The sequence below is a fragment of the Anser anser genome (genome assembly GCF_964211835.1).
Source record: "Anser anser genome assembly, chromosome: 1".
Lineage (NCBI taxonomy): Eukaryota > Metazoa > Chordata > Aves > Anseriformes > Anatidae > Anser > Anser anser.
Window position 1 is genome coordinate 36,499,478 of NC_139720.1, and position 18,706 is coordinate 36,518,183.

Here is an 18,706-nt window from a genome sequence, read left to right on the forward strand (position 1 = left end):
CTAAATAAAGGTCAATCACCACCACAAAGACAAAAAGAGGCCAGGAATATTAGCAAAAAAAGGTATTGAGAAAGAAAGCTATTTTGATTTGTTGTTGCATATGAACTTCTGGTGCCTCTTGGTCACTCTTTTTCCTGGAAATGAAAAAGATTTGAATGTTATGTCTTGCTTACAAGCTAATATATCTCCTTGATGGCATGGTAACTTCTGTACTGAACAGAAGTGGTCAGGTAGTATTTGTCAAAAAGTGTGTACAGCGTGTTTTATAAAGCATTTCAAATGCGTTCCTTGCTGGCATAGTGTCATCTGGTTATTTTCCTGACTTGAGCTGATGAATGAATGCATCTGCCTGGCCCTGTTATGCTTAGGGGTATAAAACAATATTTTGTATTTTTAAAGCTGAAAAATAAGTACTTTTTTCCACTGCCCAACTAGTACTGTGCTATAGATACACAGACAGATTTTTTGTTTTGGGACAAAAGTCTTTTCGAAACACACCCAACAAAGAAGAGGTTAATTCAGATACAACTTGCAGATACAACTTGCACAATTCAAAGAACAGTGCTATATATTTCTTAAGATTCAGTTAAGCAACTCGGTGATTCTCCGCAATAACCAAGGTGTGCATGTGTCTCTGCTTCAGAGGGAGCCCAGGCTTTCATTCAGCTTGTGTCAGAATAAGTCTGTTAAATCCAGACTGGCAGAGTCTGGATGTGCAAGAGGTCATGACTGAAGTCCTGTCTTCGATTCTGTTGTGCAACTGTCCAGTTGTTTTGAGAGGAGATCATAGCAAAAGTCACTTAAACAGGTGGTCCTCTTGCCGTTCCTATCATTCTGCCCAGAACAGGCAGGATGGCCTGGTAAATGCTTCTGTAGGATTGGCTTTGAGACATGCAAAGGCAGTGAGGACCAGCTTATATTGGCATGGCCCTGCAGGGATTCCTCCACTATCTGAGCTGTGTGAGAAGACCCTGACGCTCATCAGTATGAGTAACTCTGTTAAGATGTCCCTCTCAGACCAAATGGGGAAGTTTCCTTTACGCACTACTGATTCATAGCAAAGCATTGCACCACGGAATGATCAAGAAAAAGCTTTTGTCTGTTAATCATTCATTGTTGCTTTGATTCTGGGGGTAAAAGCTAAAGCCAGACAATCAGATGATGAATTAAAGAGCATATTGTTAACAGTGAGAATAGTTAATTATTAGAACAATTTACCAAGAGCTGAAGGAGTTTCTCCCTCAATTCACTGCCACCTCCGGCTGTTTTATCTCCACATGCTTGATCCTTTTGACTGTATGAGAATCCTGCACAAGAAAAGAGAAAGAGTAGCAAGTTTCTAGACCGTGCAGTTTCAAGACAAACTTGAAATTAAACTTTCAGTAAAATCAAAAGATATCTTTTATAATAGTTTTTGTTTTGTTTTGTTTTGTTTTGTCTGTGAAACAGTTGTTCAGCTACATGTATTTTTGTTGGCTTTGTGTAAAAGAAATCAAAAGTTATTCATGATTTCACTTTTCGCAACATTAAACACTTGTGTCTACAACACAAAATTCTGTAAAGGAAATTCAGAACCGTACCATCATAGAAAATGTCCTTCCTTCTCTTTGTCTTGTAACTGAACTATCTGTGGCTGGCAGGAGCAGCGTGTTTATGAATGCTGTGAATTTATGAATGCTGATCACAGAATATGTATGCTTGTGACATACGTATGCTTGTGTTTGCTATAATTTTATAGCAGTTATACAAATTCATTACTGTGAAACAGCCACACCTACAACTTTGCTTATGAAGGATTTCAAATGTGCTTGCTGTTCTTATTTATTTCTAATATCAAAAAAATAAATATCGTTACTATATTAATATTGTATCCATGGCCTTTTGAATCTGTAAGCAGCTGCAAGCTTTGTGGCAAGATTTTTAAGCTCTCGGCTGGCTTGCAGTTAGTGTCCTAAATTCTTCTGCTTTTTCTGTATTTTTGTATCTATGCCTCATGGGATTTGTAAAATGTTTCTTAAACGAATCATCTGAAGCTTGCCTAACCTGAGTTATTCCAAGAATGGATAGACTGAGTGTTCAGAAGCAGTCATTTTTACATAAAAAGCTCTAAGTGTAAATGTCAGGGAGATGTTTGTGTTAATTATGTAACTTTTCCATTTCTATATGTGATACTTATGTCTCTCTCCTCCTTAGGAAAGACCAGAACCTCTTATCACCAGTGAATTGCTGGTACTTACTCCTGAACCAAGTGAGAAGGGAAAGCAAAGACCACGCAACATTGAGTGATATCTACCTGAACAATGTGATCATGCGCTTCATGCAGATAAGCGAAGACTCCACCAGAATGTTCAAGAAGGTAATGTCTCTCCTGCAGTCAGTCCTCCTCCAGTGGGGAGTGCCTCTCAGATGCGTGAGGGAGGTGAATGTGTTCTTAATAGCATTTGAGGAGAAGATTCAGCACACGTAGCATAAAATCTGTTTTAGCACACTTATAAATTCTTCATGACTGTTCTCACAGAGCAAATCCTTAGTGCTGAAATGTTTGGGAACTTGCTGTGTATGCTGGTGACCTTAAGAAATGAATTGCAAATATCTAAGTGGCAAAGAAAAAAGCCTGTTCTCTCAAAAACACATTTGTCTACCCATGCAGAAAGAAAACAGTTTTCTCTTAGGAATCCCAAAATAGTCACGTTGAATTAATGAAGTATTTGTAAAAACAGTATTTCATTATAACTGTCATCAGAAAAACTTTGATTCAAGCCAAATTAAGGGTTTACCTTGCAGCAGTGCAGTAGCATAAAGATTCTAGCGTATGCTGTGGTTCCGCTGAAGGAGTTTCTTTTCTTTCCCGGTATTAAATATGAACATACGCTTTTGATATCATAACTACTTCTATTAGATCATTAAGCATTATCTCTGTACGTGTTTGTACTTGTGCATATCCGTTGCATGTTTTCATTACCCATACAATTTATAAATCCCTCTTTGGCCAAGCAGGCACTCTGAGGCAGCCTTAGTTTGAGATCTATGTAATGTGTTTGCAGTCATTGTTGTTATAAACTTCTGAAACAAAAATAGAATATAAATGCATATCCGTCAGTCACAGCGGGATGCTGGTTGGCGAACGTCATGCTTAGTACAAAAAAGAATTCCAAAAGGTTACAGAATGTAAAGTATGTGACTAAATGTGATGGCATTTCCTGCAGGGGTAGCAGGTTAATACTTCAAAATAGGAAACTGATCTCATGTATACCTGACCACAATCCTAGACAGATAGCAATGGGGTGGGAAGAAGAATCCTCATTGTTGCACACGGGTTGTAGTTGAAGGAAAAGGAGTAAAAACAGGAATCAGTTTTATTGGTGTACATTAAAACCTGTGACAGTAATAGGATCTAAATTTATAGTTCTTCAATCAGTAGTGAGTCATTCATGTAAGATGGGTTTGATGCATGAAACTGTAGTTCGCCAACCACTAAACTTACTAATAAGGAAGATCGTTGTGGAAGTTGGAAAGATGAAGGGAAAAGCAATTTGAAGATGCTCAAGTACAGTCTATGTGGAGATGTCTCAGACCTTCTCGGAAGTGTAGAAATTTTTCAGTAATGAATCTGGAATAGTTCCTCAGTTGCTTATGTTAGTTGCTTAGAAATCTCTTTTTTGCTATATGTGCATTATTAGACTGGCCCGTAGTTCAGATCTTCAGCACTAGAAATTTTTTGCTTTGGCTTCCCTTCTCTCCAGAGGCACTGTACAAAAATATCTAGATAAAGTTTTCCATGGAGAGGTATATCTCCTTCTTTATTCACCTATAATTTTTGAATGGGGATTGCTGCAGCCTACCTTTTAGAAAGAGGAAAATATGTGAAAATATTCAGTGCATTAACAGGAGGCACACTGTCACATCTTCCTGACAGACTTTACTGTTTCCTCCAGATCATGCGCAGGAAAGTGTAATGTTTCAGAATTTCTCATTTTAGCATAGCTTATCGAAGAAGACTAAACAGCTTTTCTTGTTATTTTATTCCTAGTTTGGATCTTCTACGGGTGAAATAGGAGAAAGGAAATTGAGTATGCATTAACCCAAAGGTCACATTAGTGGAGCCTAGGTCCTAAACAACCATATACTACCTTTTGGAAGGGTTGTCTGGTTAACACTCAGTGTGATACTGTCACATCAAACAGCTGTTAACTTGGAGCACAGGCTGAGTTTGCTCCCTAAAGGACGCATGAAGGGACCTGAGCAAGACCCCGTGATGTGAAGGGGATGGTTAAAAGAAGACACGTGGCACCGTGGAGTAGTGTAAATGAGCTTTATGAGCGTGCAGCATCAATGTGGCAGTGGTCGTTCACCAGTATTAATTTTGAGCATTTATTTTTGGGATGTCATTCTGTCAGGAATTAACAGTTGTTGGAGCATGATGGTATTTCCACTGACTCATGGTGTACACAACTCTTGCTGTAGTGCTTGCTGCGGAGTGCTTGTGAGGTGAGGTATTTGCTGCTAGTCCCCAGGTGCAGAACTGGATGATGATGAAGCTCCAGCTCTGGGTAAAAGGGAAGGGAGATATAAAATGAGGTGAGCCACGTTGGACAGAGAGAAAAACAAGACCAGTGCGGGAAGTAAAGCTGTTAGCAAATTGTCTTGTTTTATTCATGAAGAACATAAGCTGTCTACATTTATGTTTAGCGCAAATGGGCAGCTTCAACCATAATTTCTGTCAGATGTGAATGAGCAATCTAACTCAAGATGCCTCACATCTCAGGACTGCTTAATGGGCATCCACTGGGGAACAGAGAGAGATGGGGTGCAAAGTGCACGTGTCCTGTACTGCAGTCCACCTTGCAGGCAGAGGTCAGAGGAGCAAATAGGAGGTGGGCTTAGAATGAGAAAGGAGACATCCAACACTCTCCTCCATCAAAATTGTGTTCTCCCTAGAGAAAATGATAAGAAAGTTGTTGGAGAACTGTAAATGTCGAGTAGAATATTTAACCAATTTCTGTCACTGTCTGTAGGTTACATTTTAAAAAGACTGGGTTTAGAATAAAATCCTGTCAGAGAAAATTTTAATCAATTTCAGTGGGTTTTGTCCCTATGAAAGCATATGGGATTTGTTCACTGTTCAGAGATTTTAGATTAAATAAGACACAAACAATATCCTGCAGATACTCATACATTGGAATCTGGTCATAGTGTTCTTTGAAATATGTACTCTCTCTCTAAGTAATAAATGTAGAGAATAAGAACATAAATCTTAAATACGAAGTTTTAGAAAATAAAGACTGACAAGTGCGTGCTCGATACCTTACTGCAGTCTGTGGTCAAAAGCAGAAATACACCCATGTAACATTTGTTCTCATAGCACTGCACATAGGAGCACTTAATGTCTTTCTAAGTAATTTCCAAATACCAGCTAATAAAGCTTCTCTGTATTCAATAATTAAGTTAGTAAATTATATGTCTACCACTTTATTAACCTAATAGTGTTATGCATCCCCGTTACCACCTTGTTTTAGTTCTTCCCTGGTCCTGCAACATCGGCATCTTCTGCATCTTTGGAGGTGCTTTAGGTCCCCCTTCCAGGTCTGGAGAGTAACTACACCAAATCCGGCTCACAGATGATCTCATAGAATCATTAAGGTTGGAAAAGCCCTCCAAGATCATCTGGTCCAACCATCCCCTACCACCAATGTCACCCACTGAACCATGTCCCTAAGCACCACGTCCAACCTTTCCTTGAACACCTCCAGGGACGGTGACTCCACCACCTCCCTGGGCAACCCCTTCCAGTGCCTGACTGCTCTTTCTGAGAAGAAATGTCTCCTCATTTCCAACCTGAACCTCCCCTGGTGCAACTTGAGGCCATCCCCTTGAGTCCTGTCACTAGTTACCTGTGAGAAGAGGCCAATCCCCAGCTTCCCACACCTTCCTTTCAGGTAGTTGTAGAGAGCTATAAGGTCTTCATCATTTTGCTCTAAACCCCCAAGTTGCCTGCTGCAGAAAGGGAAGGTGCCTCAGGGTGGATTACCCTCTTTCCTGCTCACAGACAAGTTGCAGGTTGACAACAGCAAAGTCGCTGAGTTTCTTGGCTCTTTCTGCACACACCCCCCCACCCCCTTCCCTCCTGCCCCCCAAGGACAACACTCCCCATTCTACTTCTCAATGGTAGCCGTTACTGGCTTTATTCAGCTAGCTGGTGGCCACATAGGTCCTCAGATTAAATTTTTCCATGAATTGAGAACATTTTCTGGACATATACTCTTTATATCCTATCCCAAGACTGGCTCCAGCTGGACTTCTGGTAATTAAAATATCAAACAATATCTTCATTTCCTGGCCATGCTTAGCAGTAGAGTATTGTTTTGTTCCCTTTCCTGCTCGCGCCTGCTACATGTAGCAACCCCTTTCTCTAGGCCTTCTGAAAAAGATGTGTGTGATACCCAGTGTTGGTCTATATGAAATGTAGTGATGAGGGATGTCTCTGCCCCTTGGTCTTTGTGCCTTCCCTTGGCTCACTCTCTGTTATTCCTGACCCATGCAGTAGTATTCTTTCTCATTCTGGTTCTTCCTTTGTGTGCTTATTTACATCTGTCTTAACATTTGGGTTATTGCGGTGAAAAGATTTTTATAGCTTCCAGCTTACATGTTGAAAACAAATTGTATTCACACACCTGTTCATGGCTTTCTTGTCTAGGCTGGTCCACTTAATATTTGGATACTCATTATTTTTGTTCTCCTGGGAGCAATTTGTCATTCTTTTTTACAGGGGTCAGGATCTAGCTTCTGTTTAAATGTACTAAACGCAGGACAAGGATAGGATCTAGTTCAGAGATTTTAAGGCATTTACCTGATTGTATTATGCCAGGCCTCATACTATCAGGGAGGCCCTTAAGCTCTTCTTTTTTTTCAGTTGCTGGCATATAAAAGCAGTACAGATTGCTGTTCATGCCTGGCCTTATTGTTGCACATAAAATTACAAACAGAAAGTAGCAGAGTTCAAACCTTGCATGCTTGCACGTCTCTTCAGGCAGATGGGGTAGATGGCCTCATGGGGACAATTAAAGAATAAAGCAATAAGGAAAAATGTCAAGCAGAAGGAAAAAGTATTAGGCAGAACATTTCATGCAGTGATTCTGGTTACCCCGGCATTAATAATCAACTGTATAAACACATAACCACAAAATCCTTAAACAGATTTGTATATTTATAATTTATAAAAATGTATTTTCTTTGGACAGAAACCATAACGAGGCAAGATGAACATATCTTCCAATGTTTACAGTAAAAGATGCTGGAGAAGCCAAGCACAATAAATATTTTAGTTCCATAATCTGGCTATTAACAGGGACTGTGACTACTTGCCAAATCTGTTTGGAAGTTATAAAAATTGTGGCATAGAGAGAGACTTTTCACATCATTTTCTTAAATGTTTAGAGGTCTAAAAGGATAGCAAAGCTATTTGTTGCTATAAACTGGCAAATCTGGGACAGAACGTTACTGTCACACACTGGCTATGTCAGTGTCACAGCAGCTCATGGAAGCTTCTTTTAAGCAATGGTTTGCACATCATTTCCCCCGGGGACCAGCAGCAGACTCATTTAAAAGCAGTCACAGAATATTTTCCCTAAATGATGCAGCTGATAGTAGCATTGTGTGTGCTAAATACAGACACTAAAGAGTTCCAGGAACAACTTGACTGACTAAAATTTTAATAAAAGAAAAAAAACAGATGAGTAAACTTTGGGTGCCCAATTACACTCTTTCTAAAATGGACGGAAAATTCTTACCAACTTCACTGAAAGGGTATTAATGTGGAGTAAAATTTTAAGTTTATCAAGCATTAACCCATAAACACAAATCTTGATAACATCAGTAGGACCACTGATGTGTTTAAAGTTGAGCGTTTCTGCTCCAGATGTCTGTTGGGAAAGCGAAACAGCAGGCTGTAAGCAATCCAGGAGACTCCTGGCAAGCATTGAGGATAACTTGCCGGACAAACCGACCAGAGGAGAGGTGTTACTGGACCTGGTGCTCACCAGTGAGGAGGAACTCATTAAAGAGGTTAAGACTGGAGGCAGTCTGGGCTGCGGCGACCAGGCCCTGGTTGAGTTCACGATTTGGAGGAATATGGGTTTGGAGAACAAACTTGTTAGTGTCACTGATAAGCACCAGCCTTGGGCGAAGGGGAATTGAGCAGCTTGTTCTTGTTTATCTCTTACACAAACTTTGTGGATGGAGGTCCGCACGCTTGGTATGAGAGTTTGCTGAAGGAGGGACTCTTGTGTTGGCGACATGGCCCTGTTTTGGCAGCAGAACAGAATCTTGAGGCCCACAGTGCCTGAGTGAAAACTTTTTCGTCATTATGTGCAACATGAATATTAAAGTTCACAACCCTGAATATGATAATGAGCTTAATGAAGTGCATGCTAAGCATATATGACTATAACTCTTTACCCAAATCATGGTAAACATCACCCTAGGGAGGGAATAGATAGGATATAAAAAAAAAGGAGTTGGTGTAAACATACAAGAGAATAAGAAAGAAAAAAAAAAAAGAGAGAAGGTGAAGTTAGAGTGAGGAAAAAAGAAGAGCTGGGGGGTGGAAAGAAGAAATTGGAAACCTAGAAGAGGCTGTGCCCTTTTCTCCTCCACCAAGACAGGGAAACCTTCTGCGCCTTCCCTCTTTGGTGAGAAATACCTGGGATAGCATTTTGCTAGCACTATAATCCTGTGTTATCTCCATTGCAGTAAGTGTATTTATCAATGGCAATTCCAAATTTGTTATATCTGTCACCTCATTAAATATGTTCAACTTTGTGAAACTGTCTCAGTGAAAGTCTTTGGCAGGGCTCTGAAACAGGCAAACGTTGGACTGCAATGCTTTCAACTCTGTGAAACTCTGTGAGAGCTCTTACCAAGGCTCTGAAACAGGCAAACGCTGGTCCCTGGTAAGTCCCCTCTCATGCAACAATGGGCTCGGCAAAGGGCAAACTTCCAGCTGTTTAAAGACCTAGTGGATGAGATCCCCTGGAACACTGTCCTTAGGGACAGAGGAACTGGTCAGAGCTGGTAACTCTTTAATAACGCTTTTCTTAGAGCAGAAGAGCTCCCCATCCTCATGTGTAAGAAAGCAAGCAGGGAGGGCAGGAAATGGGGATGGCTGAGCAAGGACCCGCTGGTCAAACTGAGGCACAAGAAAGAAATGCACAGGCAGTGGAAGCAGGGACATGTGGCCTCTTAAATTCCAGTGACAGTTTCTTCAAATTGTCTCTTCATGCTTTGAACCAGATTAGTTAAAAATACATTATTTTTAGGAAGAGTTTACATGTACTCTAACATTTTTAGTACAGTCTATGTTCTTTTCGTTAATAGATGCTAATACATTTCTCTAGGACATGGGGAATAAGGAAGTATCTCACTGATTGTTTCCCGGGTTTTAATGGCCTGACTAGAGCTATCAGCTTAGCTCCAGGAAAATGTGTGTTGCATCTTACATTCTGTTGTTTGGCTCGCCTGCAGAGAGGCTCCTAGAGGAGCATACTGCTCAGACATGTTGAACTACTGCGGAGAATAGGTAGCATCAAAGAGAAATAGGAGAGCCATTAACCACTGAAAATAAATGCACTCCTTATCTGGTGCTCTACCGCACTATATATTGCACACTAAAAGCCGTATCACAAGCCACTCGAAGTCAGTATTTCTTGATTTTAAATGCTAATGTAAAATGTGTTGGTTCTTGAACATAAATCCCTTTTACACTGCTAAGGCTAGCCAAATTTCCTGATTTTTATTGGACGATTCCTACGCAATATTTCATTGGAAAAAGATAGAAAGTGACATATTATACATCTACAGGGACCCTTACAAGCCACAGGCAGTAAGGCTGAAGTCCCCAGATGAATTGGTGGAAGGATGACTCATCTGTGACCACGTGCCATTGCTAAGATGTGTCTCCCTGTTTTTTACAGTTTTGCTTGGTTTTGTTTTTTACACAAAAGAATCTGTGAAGGGTACAAAGAAAATCGACTTTTCAGTCTCACTTTCTGAAAAAAAACTTTTGTGCTGCCTAGTTAAGTGATGCTGCCTTAAAACCAACCTTGCTGTATTTAGGGCTTGTGCTGTCATCAGCTTTGAGATGGCAGTGACCAGCAGTTGAAAGGGATAAATTGCTTGGAGCTGGACTTCGTCTCTACAGTTTTTTCCCATGTGTGTATGTTTTCATCTAACAGTTGTAATTTCTACCATCTTATTTGTACGTTTTGTCCTTCTTTCTGCTAAAATGATTTAAAAAGTAGACTGCTCATATTCAACAGTATAGAAGCAGCTTTCCAAGAGAAAACAGGTGGCCTCCAGTTCTTGGATCTTTTAGGAGATGTGTAAGCTGTGTCAGAGCTGCACTGCAGACTTTTGAAGGCAGGGTGCCAATGTAAAGCAATGAAAAGCAATTCAGAGTTTTGATTAAAGCTTTTACTGCATTTCCCTACAGCAGTTTGCAAATCTTGAATCCTTCTCCAATCCTTTGCAATTCTTCACATGCAGTCTATGCACTGCTATGCATTTGATTTTTTTGTCCTTAGCATTAGATAAAAATAATGTGATATTTGCAAAGAAATTGAAGTGATAAGAATTGTTTTCTAGGTGCTGGAGTAGCAGAGCATAGCTCTGAAAAAATACCAGACTTTTAGAAGTTTGTTTGCAGCCCAGAAAGCCATTCATATCCTGGGCTGCATCAAAAGCAGCATGGCCAGCAGGGCGAGGGAGGGGATTCTCCCTCTCTGCTCTGCTCTTGTGAGACCCCACCTGGAGCCCTGTGTTCATCTCTGGGGCCTCCAGCACAAGAAGGATGTGGAAATATTAGAACGAGTCCAGAGGAAAGCCACAAAGGTGATCAGAGGGCTGGAGCACCTCTCCTGTGGAGACAGGCTGAGAGAGTTGGGGTTGTTCAGCCTGGAGAAGAGAAGGCTGCAGGGAGACCTTACAGCGGCCTTCCAGTGCCTGAAGGAGGCCTGCAGGACAGCTGGGGAGGGACTCTGTGTCAGGGAGTGTGTTGACTACAAGGAGTAATGGCTTCAAACTAAAAAAGGCAGATTTAAATTAGATATTCACAAGAAATTCTTTACCATGAGAGTGGTGAGGCCCTGGCACAGGCTGCCCAGAGCAGCTGTGGGTGCCCCATCCCTGGCGGTGCTCAAGGCCAGGCTGGATGGGGCTTTGGGCAGCCTGGTCTGGTGGGAGGTGTCCCTGCCCATGGCAGGGGGTTGGAGCTGGCTGGGCTTTAAGGGCCCTTCCAACCCAACCCATTCTATGACTCTGTGATTCTGTGCTTATATTTCTAGTTTCTTGTCAGTTAAAAATCATCTTGCATGTAAGGATTGGAGTGAATGCTGATAAGTGTTAAGGCACATTCCTTAAATACTGCCCAGAGTTAGGGGTATGATAGTAGGAATAGGAGGAAAATATGCAAAGTTTTCTGTTCCAGCTACTGATGTGTTGGTTTCATCCTTCTGAGAGACATAGTGGGTGGGATGTGTGCTGTGGTTCCTTCTCGTATGTGGGTGTTGCACTGGAAATTCTCATTCAGAAACCATTATTCCTGCAGGTGTTTTAGTGATGGCCAAGTATGTGTTAGCAGCCTTGGAGATAAATTGCCCCAGAAGACTTTCCTTTGGCTTCTGTACAAATACAAAGTACTTCTCATAGCTAAGGCCATTATCTATTATGAAGTTGGCGTTTTTAGACGCTGGGCTAATTATCAATATATTCACAGAAAAGGAAGAAAAAAAGCTGACATTTCCAGAATGTATGTTATGATGATACACATTGCAGAAGAAATGTAGCCAGGCTTTTTGCCAAGTCCTGTAGTTCTATTCTATAGTTGTTTTCCAAAGTCTGTGGTACAAATGCCTTCAACTCTTGCACAGTTGCCACAATTTTCATCTGATTAAACTGCTATGGTCAACTAACAAAGGAATATATTTGAATGAGACTCCAGTTAAATACTCTTATTTTGACATACTTGATTTCTGTAATAACCACTGCCAAGTATTTCTTTTTTTCTGGGTCAGAATGAAAGTAAAGCCAGAGTCCAGAAAAGCTAAACAAAGCTGTTTCAGCAGCCCACTCTGTGGAGTATTATGTAGTTGAGTATCTGTTTCAAAGAGGAGCCACAATTATTTCTTGCGTAAATATTTAGATAGTTGCATGTGCTGAGAAACAAAGACTATTCTAGATCTGAAATTGTGAGGGACATCCATCTAGAATTTTACATTTCACATGGTTTAGTTTATGTATATACCGTAGCAGTGGTAAGACAGTACACAGTTTGTTCCATTAAAAAGGCTTGTAACATTAATCCTGACCTTCACCCTTTTTGTTGGCACCTAATTTCCCGATGCTTCATGAGAAACCCCCTCTTAAACTACTTCTGAGTTTCCTTTTATAAGAGTCCTGTCCAGATGTTGTCTGTCTACCTCTGCCTTCCCAAATGATTATTTTTAGTGCACTGTAATACCGACAGAATGTTGTCTTTGCAAGCTGCATTGCATTCACTATCTAGGACGAGCAATTAATACAAATAGTATGTTACAGTTTTTGTGTGCCTTTTTCTAATGATTTCTTTTTAATTACAGAGCAAAGAGATTGCATTTCAGCTTCATGAAGACTTAATGAAAGTCCTTAATGAGCTTTACACGGTAAGTACAGTTGCTTACTTAGCTTATCTTATACAAACTCCATATCAGACTTCTTCTATAAGCTTTAAGTATCCTTTTATCTAGCAAGTTACCCCCAGTGCAGGTGCTTATTTTTGTCACTTTACACAAGGCCAAATTATCTCTTTTGGAAAGACCACTCCACTCACTTGTTTAGAATACGTACGCTAATACTTTCAGGATTACTCTCTATTTTCAACCCTTTCTTCCCCCAGACCATGCTAAACCAGTTTCTTAAAATTTTTGTTGGTTATTAATAAGGCATTTCTACTCAGACCTTACCAGAGCAAAGCTTTTCTGCCTTTTTTATTTTTTGTCAGTGCTGCCATTTGAATCATTGACTAGACTCAGTAAAAGTCATAGTTGCTTGCAGATCCAGTGCTGTGGTGTCTAAACGTTTCCTATATGCACTGCCCTATCCTTGAAAAGTAAATAACGAAAAGAAAAATGGAGGGTTGTGTAGGCTTTCCATACCATTCTGAAAGGTCAAGAAGAGAAAAAACAAAACGTAGAGCATTCTGGCAAGCTGCTGCTAACTGTTTGGAAATTCTGAAAGAGGGGAAATCTGAACTTCTTTTCCTCTTTGAAACTCATCTACGTATCTCATTACTGCAGGATGAGATCCTGTCTACCTGAAAGCCATTTCTCAAAATATTCTGGGGATAGGTACCAACAATATTTTCTAAGAAAGAACAAAGTGAGAATTACTTTTTATTTTGTTTTGTTTATACATAGCTATGCAATGAAAAGGAACTGGTGAGATCCACCTCCTACAAGTCTGTTGATTCCTGCTGGTTGAGGAAGTAGTACATCTAAATTTTATCTTGTATCTGAAAGAGATGAAAGTTCTGCACTCTGATACCTTACATAACAGTCCCTAGACTGCTCCCCTCCCTATCCTCAGTATTTGGGGGATCAGAAAAACAAAACGAAACCCACCAACAACAGTAAAAAAAAAAAAACACAATATTTACATTGAGAAACAATTTGTGATTTTAAGGAAGTTTAGGAAGACAGCAGAGACTAGCTCTCCTCACGCTGAGATCAGTCAAGCATTACTCGTGTCTCATCTGTTTTTATTTTGACCTAGGAAAAATTGTGCACCGTCTGCAGATGGGTTGAAGAGCATTTGAACTCAAGAACAACTTGGGTGGCGAAAAAGAATTCCAAATAAATGTAGACCTGTATCACTGCCCTACATTCTTTTGGATTGTAGTTAAGGATGCAAGTTCCTAAAACCTGCCTAAAACTTTTTTAGCTTCTTTTTTTGAGGGCTTTTCTTAATTTTTTTCCCTGAAATCACCGCTGATTTTGTAGAACTCGATACTGCAAAAGCCTGTTGCCTCAGGCCTGTAGTCTCTTAAATATGCTGGGATCGGCTTTGCTAAAGTAGTGATAGCCTCAGACAATTCACACAGCTGCAGGGAATCAGCAACTGTAGGAGCAATTGCACAAGCAGGACTTCAGTGATGAGTAAGCCCTGAAGATACAGCCTTGTTCCAATTAAACAGTTATGTAACTCGAGAGCCTAGTGAGGTGCAGGATTAGTGCCTGTGCTCCCAGGATAGGAAAACACCGAAGCGTGTGCTGAAATACTTGGCTGAATCACCAGTGAAAATCTGCAGGACTGGGCTTTAGTATTTTCATTCTTTTTCATCACATTAGTGCTTATGTCTTCCCACTGAGAGCTGCAGAAGTTTATTCAGATACTAACTTCTATGTTATGCCTTCCAGTGAGTGCCACTTCCTTTCTCAGAATTTAAAATTTTTGTTAACTAGGAAGGTTTTTTAAGCTGATAGACTACAGAACATATGCACCATTTAAATTAAATTACTGCTGTACAATACTATTTGGGGGATGAAATAAACTTCAGCTAATTTTTAGGCATCTGCAATGTATGTACAAATATCCTAGCCTGCCATCTGTGTTCCAGTTACAGTCGCTGGAAATCTAATATGTGGAGATCAGAACCCTTCATCTGATCAGATGTAAGCATGTGCTTCAGATGAAATTAACTACACCGATAACTCTGTTGTCCAGCGTTTCATTGATTGCAAAGGACTTCATCAGCTGTAGGTGCCCATATTTAGCCAGAAACAAGCCACACTTAGTAAAGTGCCAATATGGTGCAGAACAGCACCTGTTCCACTACTTGCAGCATTAGAATGATCATCAGCTTATCTGTGTAATATACATCTTTGTGTACATAAAAGGTAGAAAGATACCTAGGCAGATGGACACCTCATACATAGGTTTCTAATTCTGTGTAACATTTACTGTTTACAGAATAAGATCATATCATAGTGGCTTCACATAAACAAGTATCTACGTTTTTTTTAACTCCGGGAGGCATGTTTCTCAGTCATTTACAAAAGGGAAAAGTCATCTTTCTGCTTTTCCCATGATTTATGGGAAGAAAAAGAAAAAAAATAGTAAAATTAATTTCAGTCTAACTGTTGTGAAGTAAATCTTTGTGTCCAAAAGAAATCAAATGAATTTCAAGTCAGTAAAAAACTGAAGTCTCTCCCTATTAATCTTTTTTTTTTTTTTTAAAGAATGGTACTTTCATGAAAAATAACTGTTAAAATGTAAAGCCTTACTGGAGTTTTAATACCCCTAAAGCCTCCGTGTGAGGGGGCAAATATCAGAGTTTCTAAACAAACAGAGTATGTGAATGAATGTGGGTTTAATAATCTGCTTACTACTTATGGCATCATCCTTTATTTTACAAGAAATATCTGTAAAATAAGGTCACCTTCCAGAATTAAAAAAAAAAAAAAAAAGTTACAAAAGTGCAGTGAAAAGAATGAGAGAATTAAAATCACTAACAGCTAAAATAATGAGAAGGACATGTTTTGAGGCACGTGTATAGTCATTTTAAAGAAGTTGCATGTTTTATTTGTTACTCCTTGGACTTCTCAGATAAGGATTGGGTCCCTTAGGCAGATGTATGCAGGCACACGAGTATTTTTGCAGCTCCACAATACCTCTTTCATGCAAACATCATGTTGTGTGCTCCACTGACAAGATGTAAGACATTACGTGCCTAGATTTCCCTAATGTTTTGGGATGAAGGGCTGGATTAAGTAATTGTTTCAAACCCAGATGATGAGAGGCTTTACCACCCATCTCTAGCCAGACATCAGGCCTTACCCCACCTGCGTTCAGACTTCTCAAGCACAAGGTACCTCAAACCCAATTAGAATGATCCAGAATAAATGGGATGTTTAAATGAATTGCTGCTGATTTGGTCCAGATATTTTTAATGGATGAGTTCAGGCACAACCTACTAAGTATCAGAATAATAACTGACTTTGTTCTGGTGATAGTGTTGCATCAAGTATCCTAGTCATCTCTATCACAGCCAGTGTCAGAAATAAAAGGTGATTTCAGGACCCTTCTCTGAAAATATAAGCTTCACTTTCGCCTCAGAAAATCCTTTTTAACCTGTTCATAGGATCAGATCTAGCTACTGCTCTAGTTAGGGACTTCTGTCCATTGGTGTTGATGGTTTTTAAATCAAATTCTTCAAATCAATAAGTAGCGCTATAGATTTTTCAAAGGAGAAACTGTTCCAAGAGAAGAAAAAAATAAAGCACTGAGGAGCTGAAGAGACTTGCCACCTTCCACTAAGAATGCAGTCTGAAGGTTTCCAATTAAAAAACCTCTTTCTGTGCAGATATATTTTTAAGACCATGAAAGTCTGAATCTCTGCGTTTTGAGAGACTGCAAAGCTATTTGGCTGCATATTGAATGTGGAGAAGCTCAGAACTGCAGTGAGATGTCCAAAAAAATAAAGACATTTTAGAATATTAAATGCCCGTTCTTTAAAAAATCACTCCATTAAGAGATCTTTCACCTTGCTTACACTTTATGTAACTCCTTCTTCTACCCATTTGCATCACTAGGAATTATTCTGAAAATAGGAGATGTGTATAATAGGTCTTCTGTTTATTCACTGAGAGTAGTTTAGCTTGTATTCACTTTGTCTTATGCCATCCTAATTACAATTATGCATCACGTACAGGATTAATGAAAAAATAAAAACAGAAGCAGGTGAAGTAAGGCTCCAGAAGATGTTCTAAGAACGTGTGAGTGAAGCAGGCTTATTTTATTGGAGTAATCAAAATTTTGTAAGGCAAACTTTCCTTTTTTGTTTTTCATCTCTTTTCCATAGAGAAGGTTTACTTGAATGTTACAATAAATATTTGTATGTTTTCTGCATGTTATTCACATGGCTAGTGGAAATACATTTTAAGACTCTCTATTTTCAATTCTCAGTATTTTATGCTCTTGTTCTTGTATTACGACTCAAAACATCATGCTAAAAATAATCAAATAGATAAGTTTCAGTCTGTATCTTTGCAAGTTCAGTAAATTATAAGTGGCAAGTACTTTTAATTATGCATGGTTTCTTCTTGGCTGTGCCAGACAATCAGTATTTTCAGGTCTGCAACATCCCAGCTACTGTGCATTCATCTTACTCCTATCCTCTCCCTATTACTCTTTCAGCCAGTGTAGGCTAGAAATTAGTCCCACGTTTTACATAAGGATTTAAGCTGTTGAAACTAGAGCAAGGTGTTCCTTTTGAGTAAGCAGAGATGAAGAAAGAAGAGCCCATTTAGTTGTGTGAGGTCACAGATTGAAGGTTTTTTCCTGACAATTCCAGCAGAAAATGTTGATCAAACTGAAAACTGTAGAGGTTTGTGTCAATGTTTTTTGCAAACTGAGAGATTTAGAGATCTTTTTACATGTTGATTGAATGAGCGAATAAATTATTGATTTTACCATTGATCCTCCTTGCTACAGAGAAAGCTCCCCAAACTCTTCTTCCATTTCTCTTGAAAGCTACCATATCTTGTAATATCAGATCAAGTACTGCAAAATAACGATAACATCTGAGTAATGGGGCATGGTAGGAGACAGTGAGTAGGCATAGGCTTTTCTTGCAGTGGAGGGAAGTCTCCACTGAGGTTATTTAGGAGTCAGGGCGTATTCATAAATGACCTCCAAGTGTGTGTGTGGTGGTGGGGAGTAATGTGTTGACAAGTTTGCTGAAAATACAGAACTGTTCCAGTAATCAGGATGAGGACAGGTGGTGGAGAAAAGTAGTGCACATTGGAGGGAAAAAGCCATTTCACATAAATACAACATGCTGAACTTTAAACTGACTGGTAACAGTCAGTAGTAGATAATTCTAGGAAAATATACCATGAAACTTTAAAGAGTGGGGGGATCGGCTGTTAGGAGCAAGTAGGAAAAGAAAAGAGAGCAAGACTGAAAACAATCAGATGCATGTATAATTATGGCCCATGTATACTCACATCTATCAGTACTGTGTATGGCTCTGATCTCACTTGGAAGCACTGGAAAAAAGTACTTGGAAGAAAGATCCATTGAGGGTTTTCTTAGGTGTCCTGCGTCTACTCTTCATGACATTTCTTGCTTTTAGGGAGAAATTACTAATGTCCACTCCTCCTTCAGAAGAGGGGCTAAGTAAAACAGAGAATGATCAAATGGGGAACTATAAATGAAAAGTTCAAAAGAAAGGAGTTGAGAGCCACAAGAATAAAAACAAGAAACTGGTAGGAATTGAAGTGAACACTGAGCAAAGCAACCATGACAGTGCCAACTGCTTTCTAGATACTTTTGAAAACAGGCTACTAAACCTGGGGGGTGGTATGCCTCGACCGGTACAACTTCAGTGTATGAATTATACACCTATACTTATCTGACTGGATTTATTACACATCAGACTGGAGTCAGTGAAGGAAGATAAGATCTTAGAGGGTCACTGACTGAGAACAGTGCTCTCCTTCTCTTTCCTTTGGCCCTGTACCATTCTGGTTTTTTGTTTTACTGAGCTGTTTTGCTCAAGAGTCAGAAAGGCCTATGAAAGAGTTCATTAGGTATGAGCACTAATGTGAATCATCTGCAGTATTTAGTGACATTTAGAAATGTGAAAAGTATTTAGCTGCCTCATATATATCTCACG

General features: G+C 39.6%; 1 protein-coding gene across 2 annotated transcripts in view; it reads left to right on the forward strand.

Annotated features, from left to right (window-relative positions):
* Positions 1-18,706, forward strand: part of SRGAP1 (SLIT-ROBO Rho GTPase activating protein 1) — a 150,840-nt gene that overhangs the window by 74,922 nt on the left and 57,212 nt on the right. For both annotated transcript variants that reach the window (XM_083821498.1, XM_083821499.1), the window contains exons 3-4: positions 2,194-2,356; positions 12,630-12,692. In XM_083821498.1, the coding sequence (XP_083677624.1) occupies positions 2,194-2,356; positions 12,630-12,692 (226 nt within the window). The remainder of the gene's footprint in view (positions 1-2,193; positions 2,357-12,629; positions 12,693-18,706) is intronic.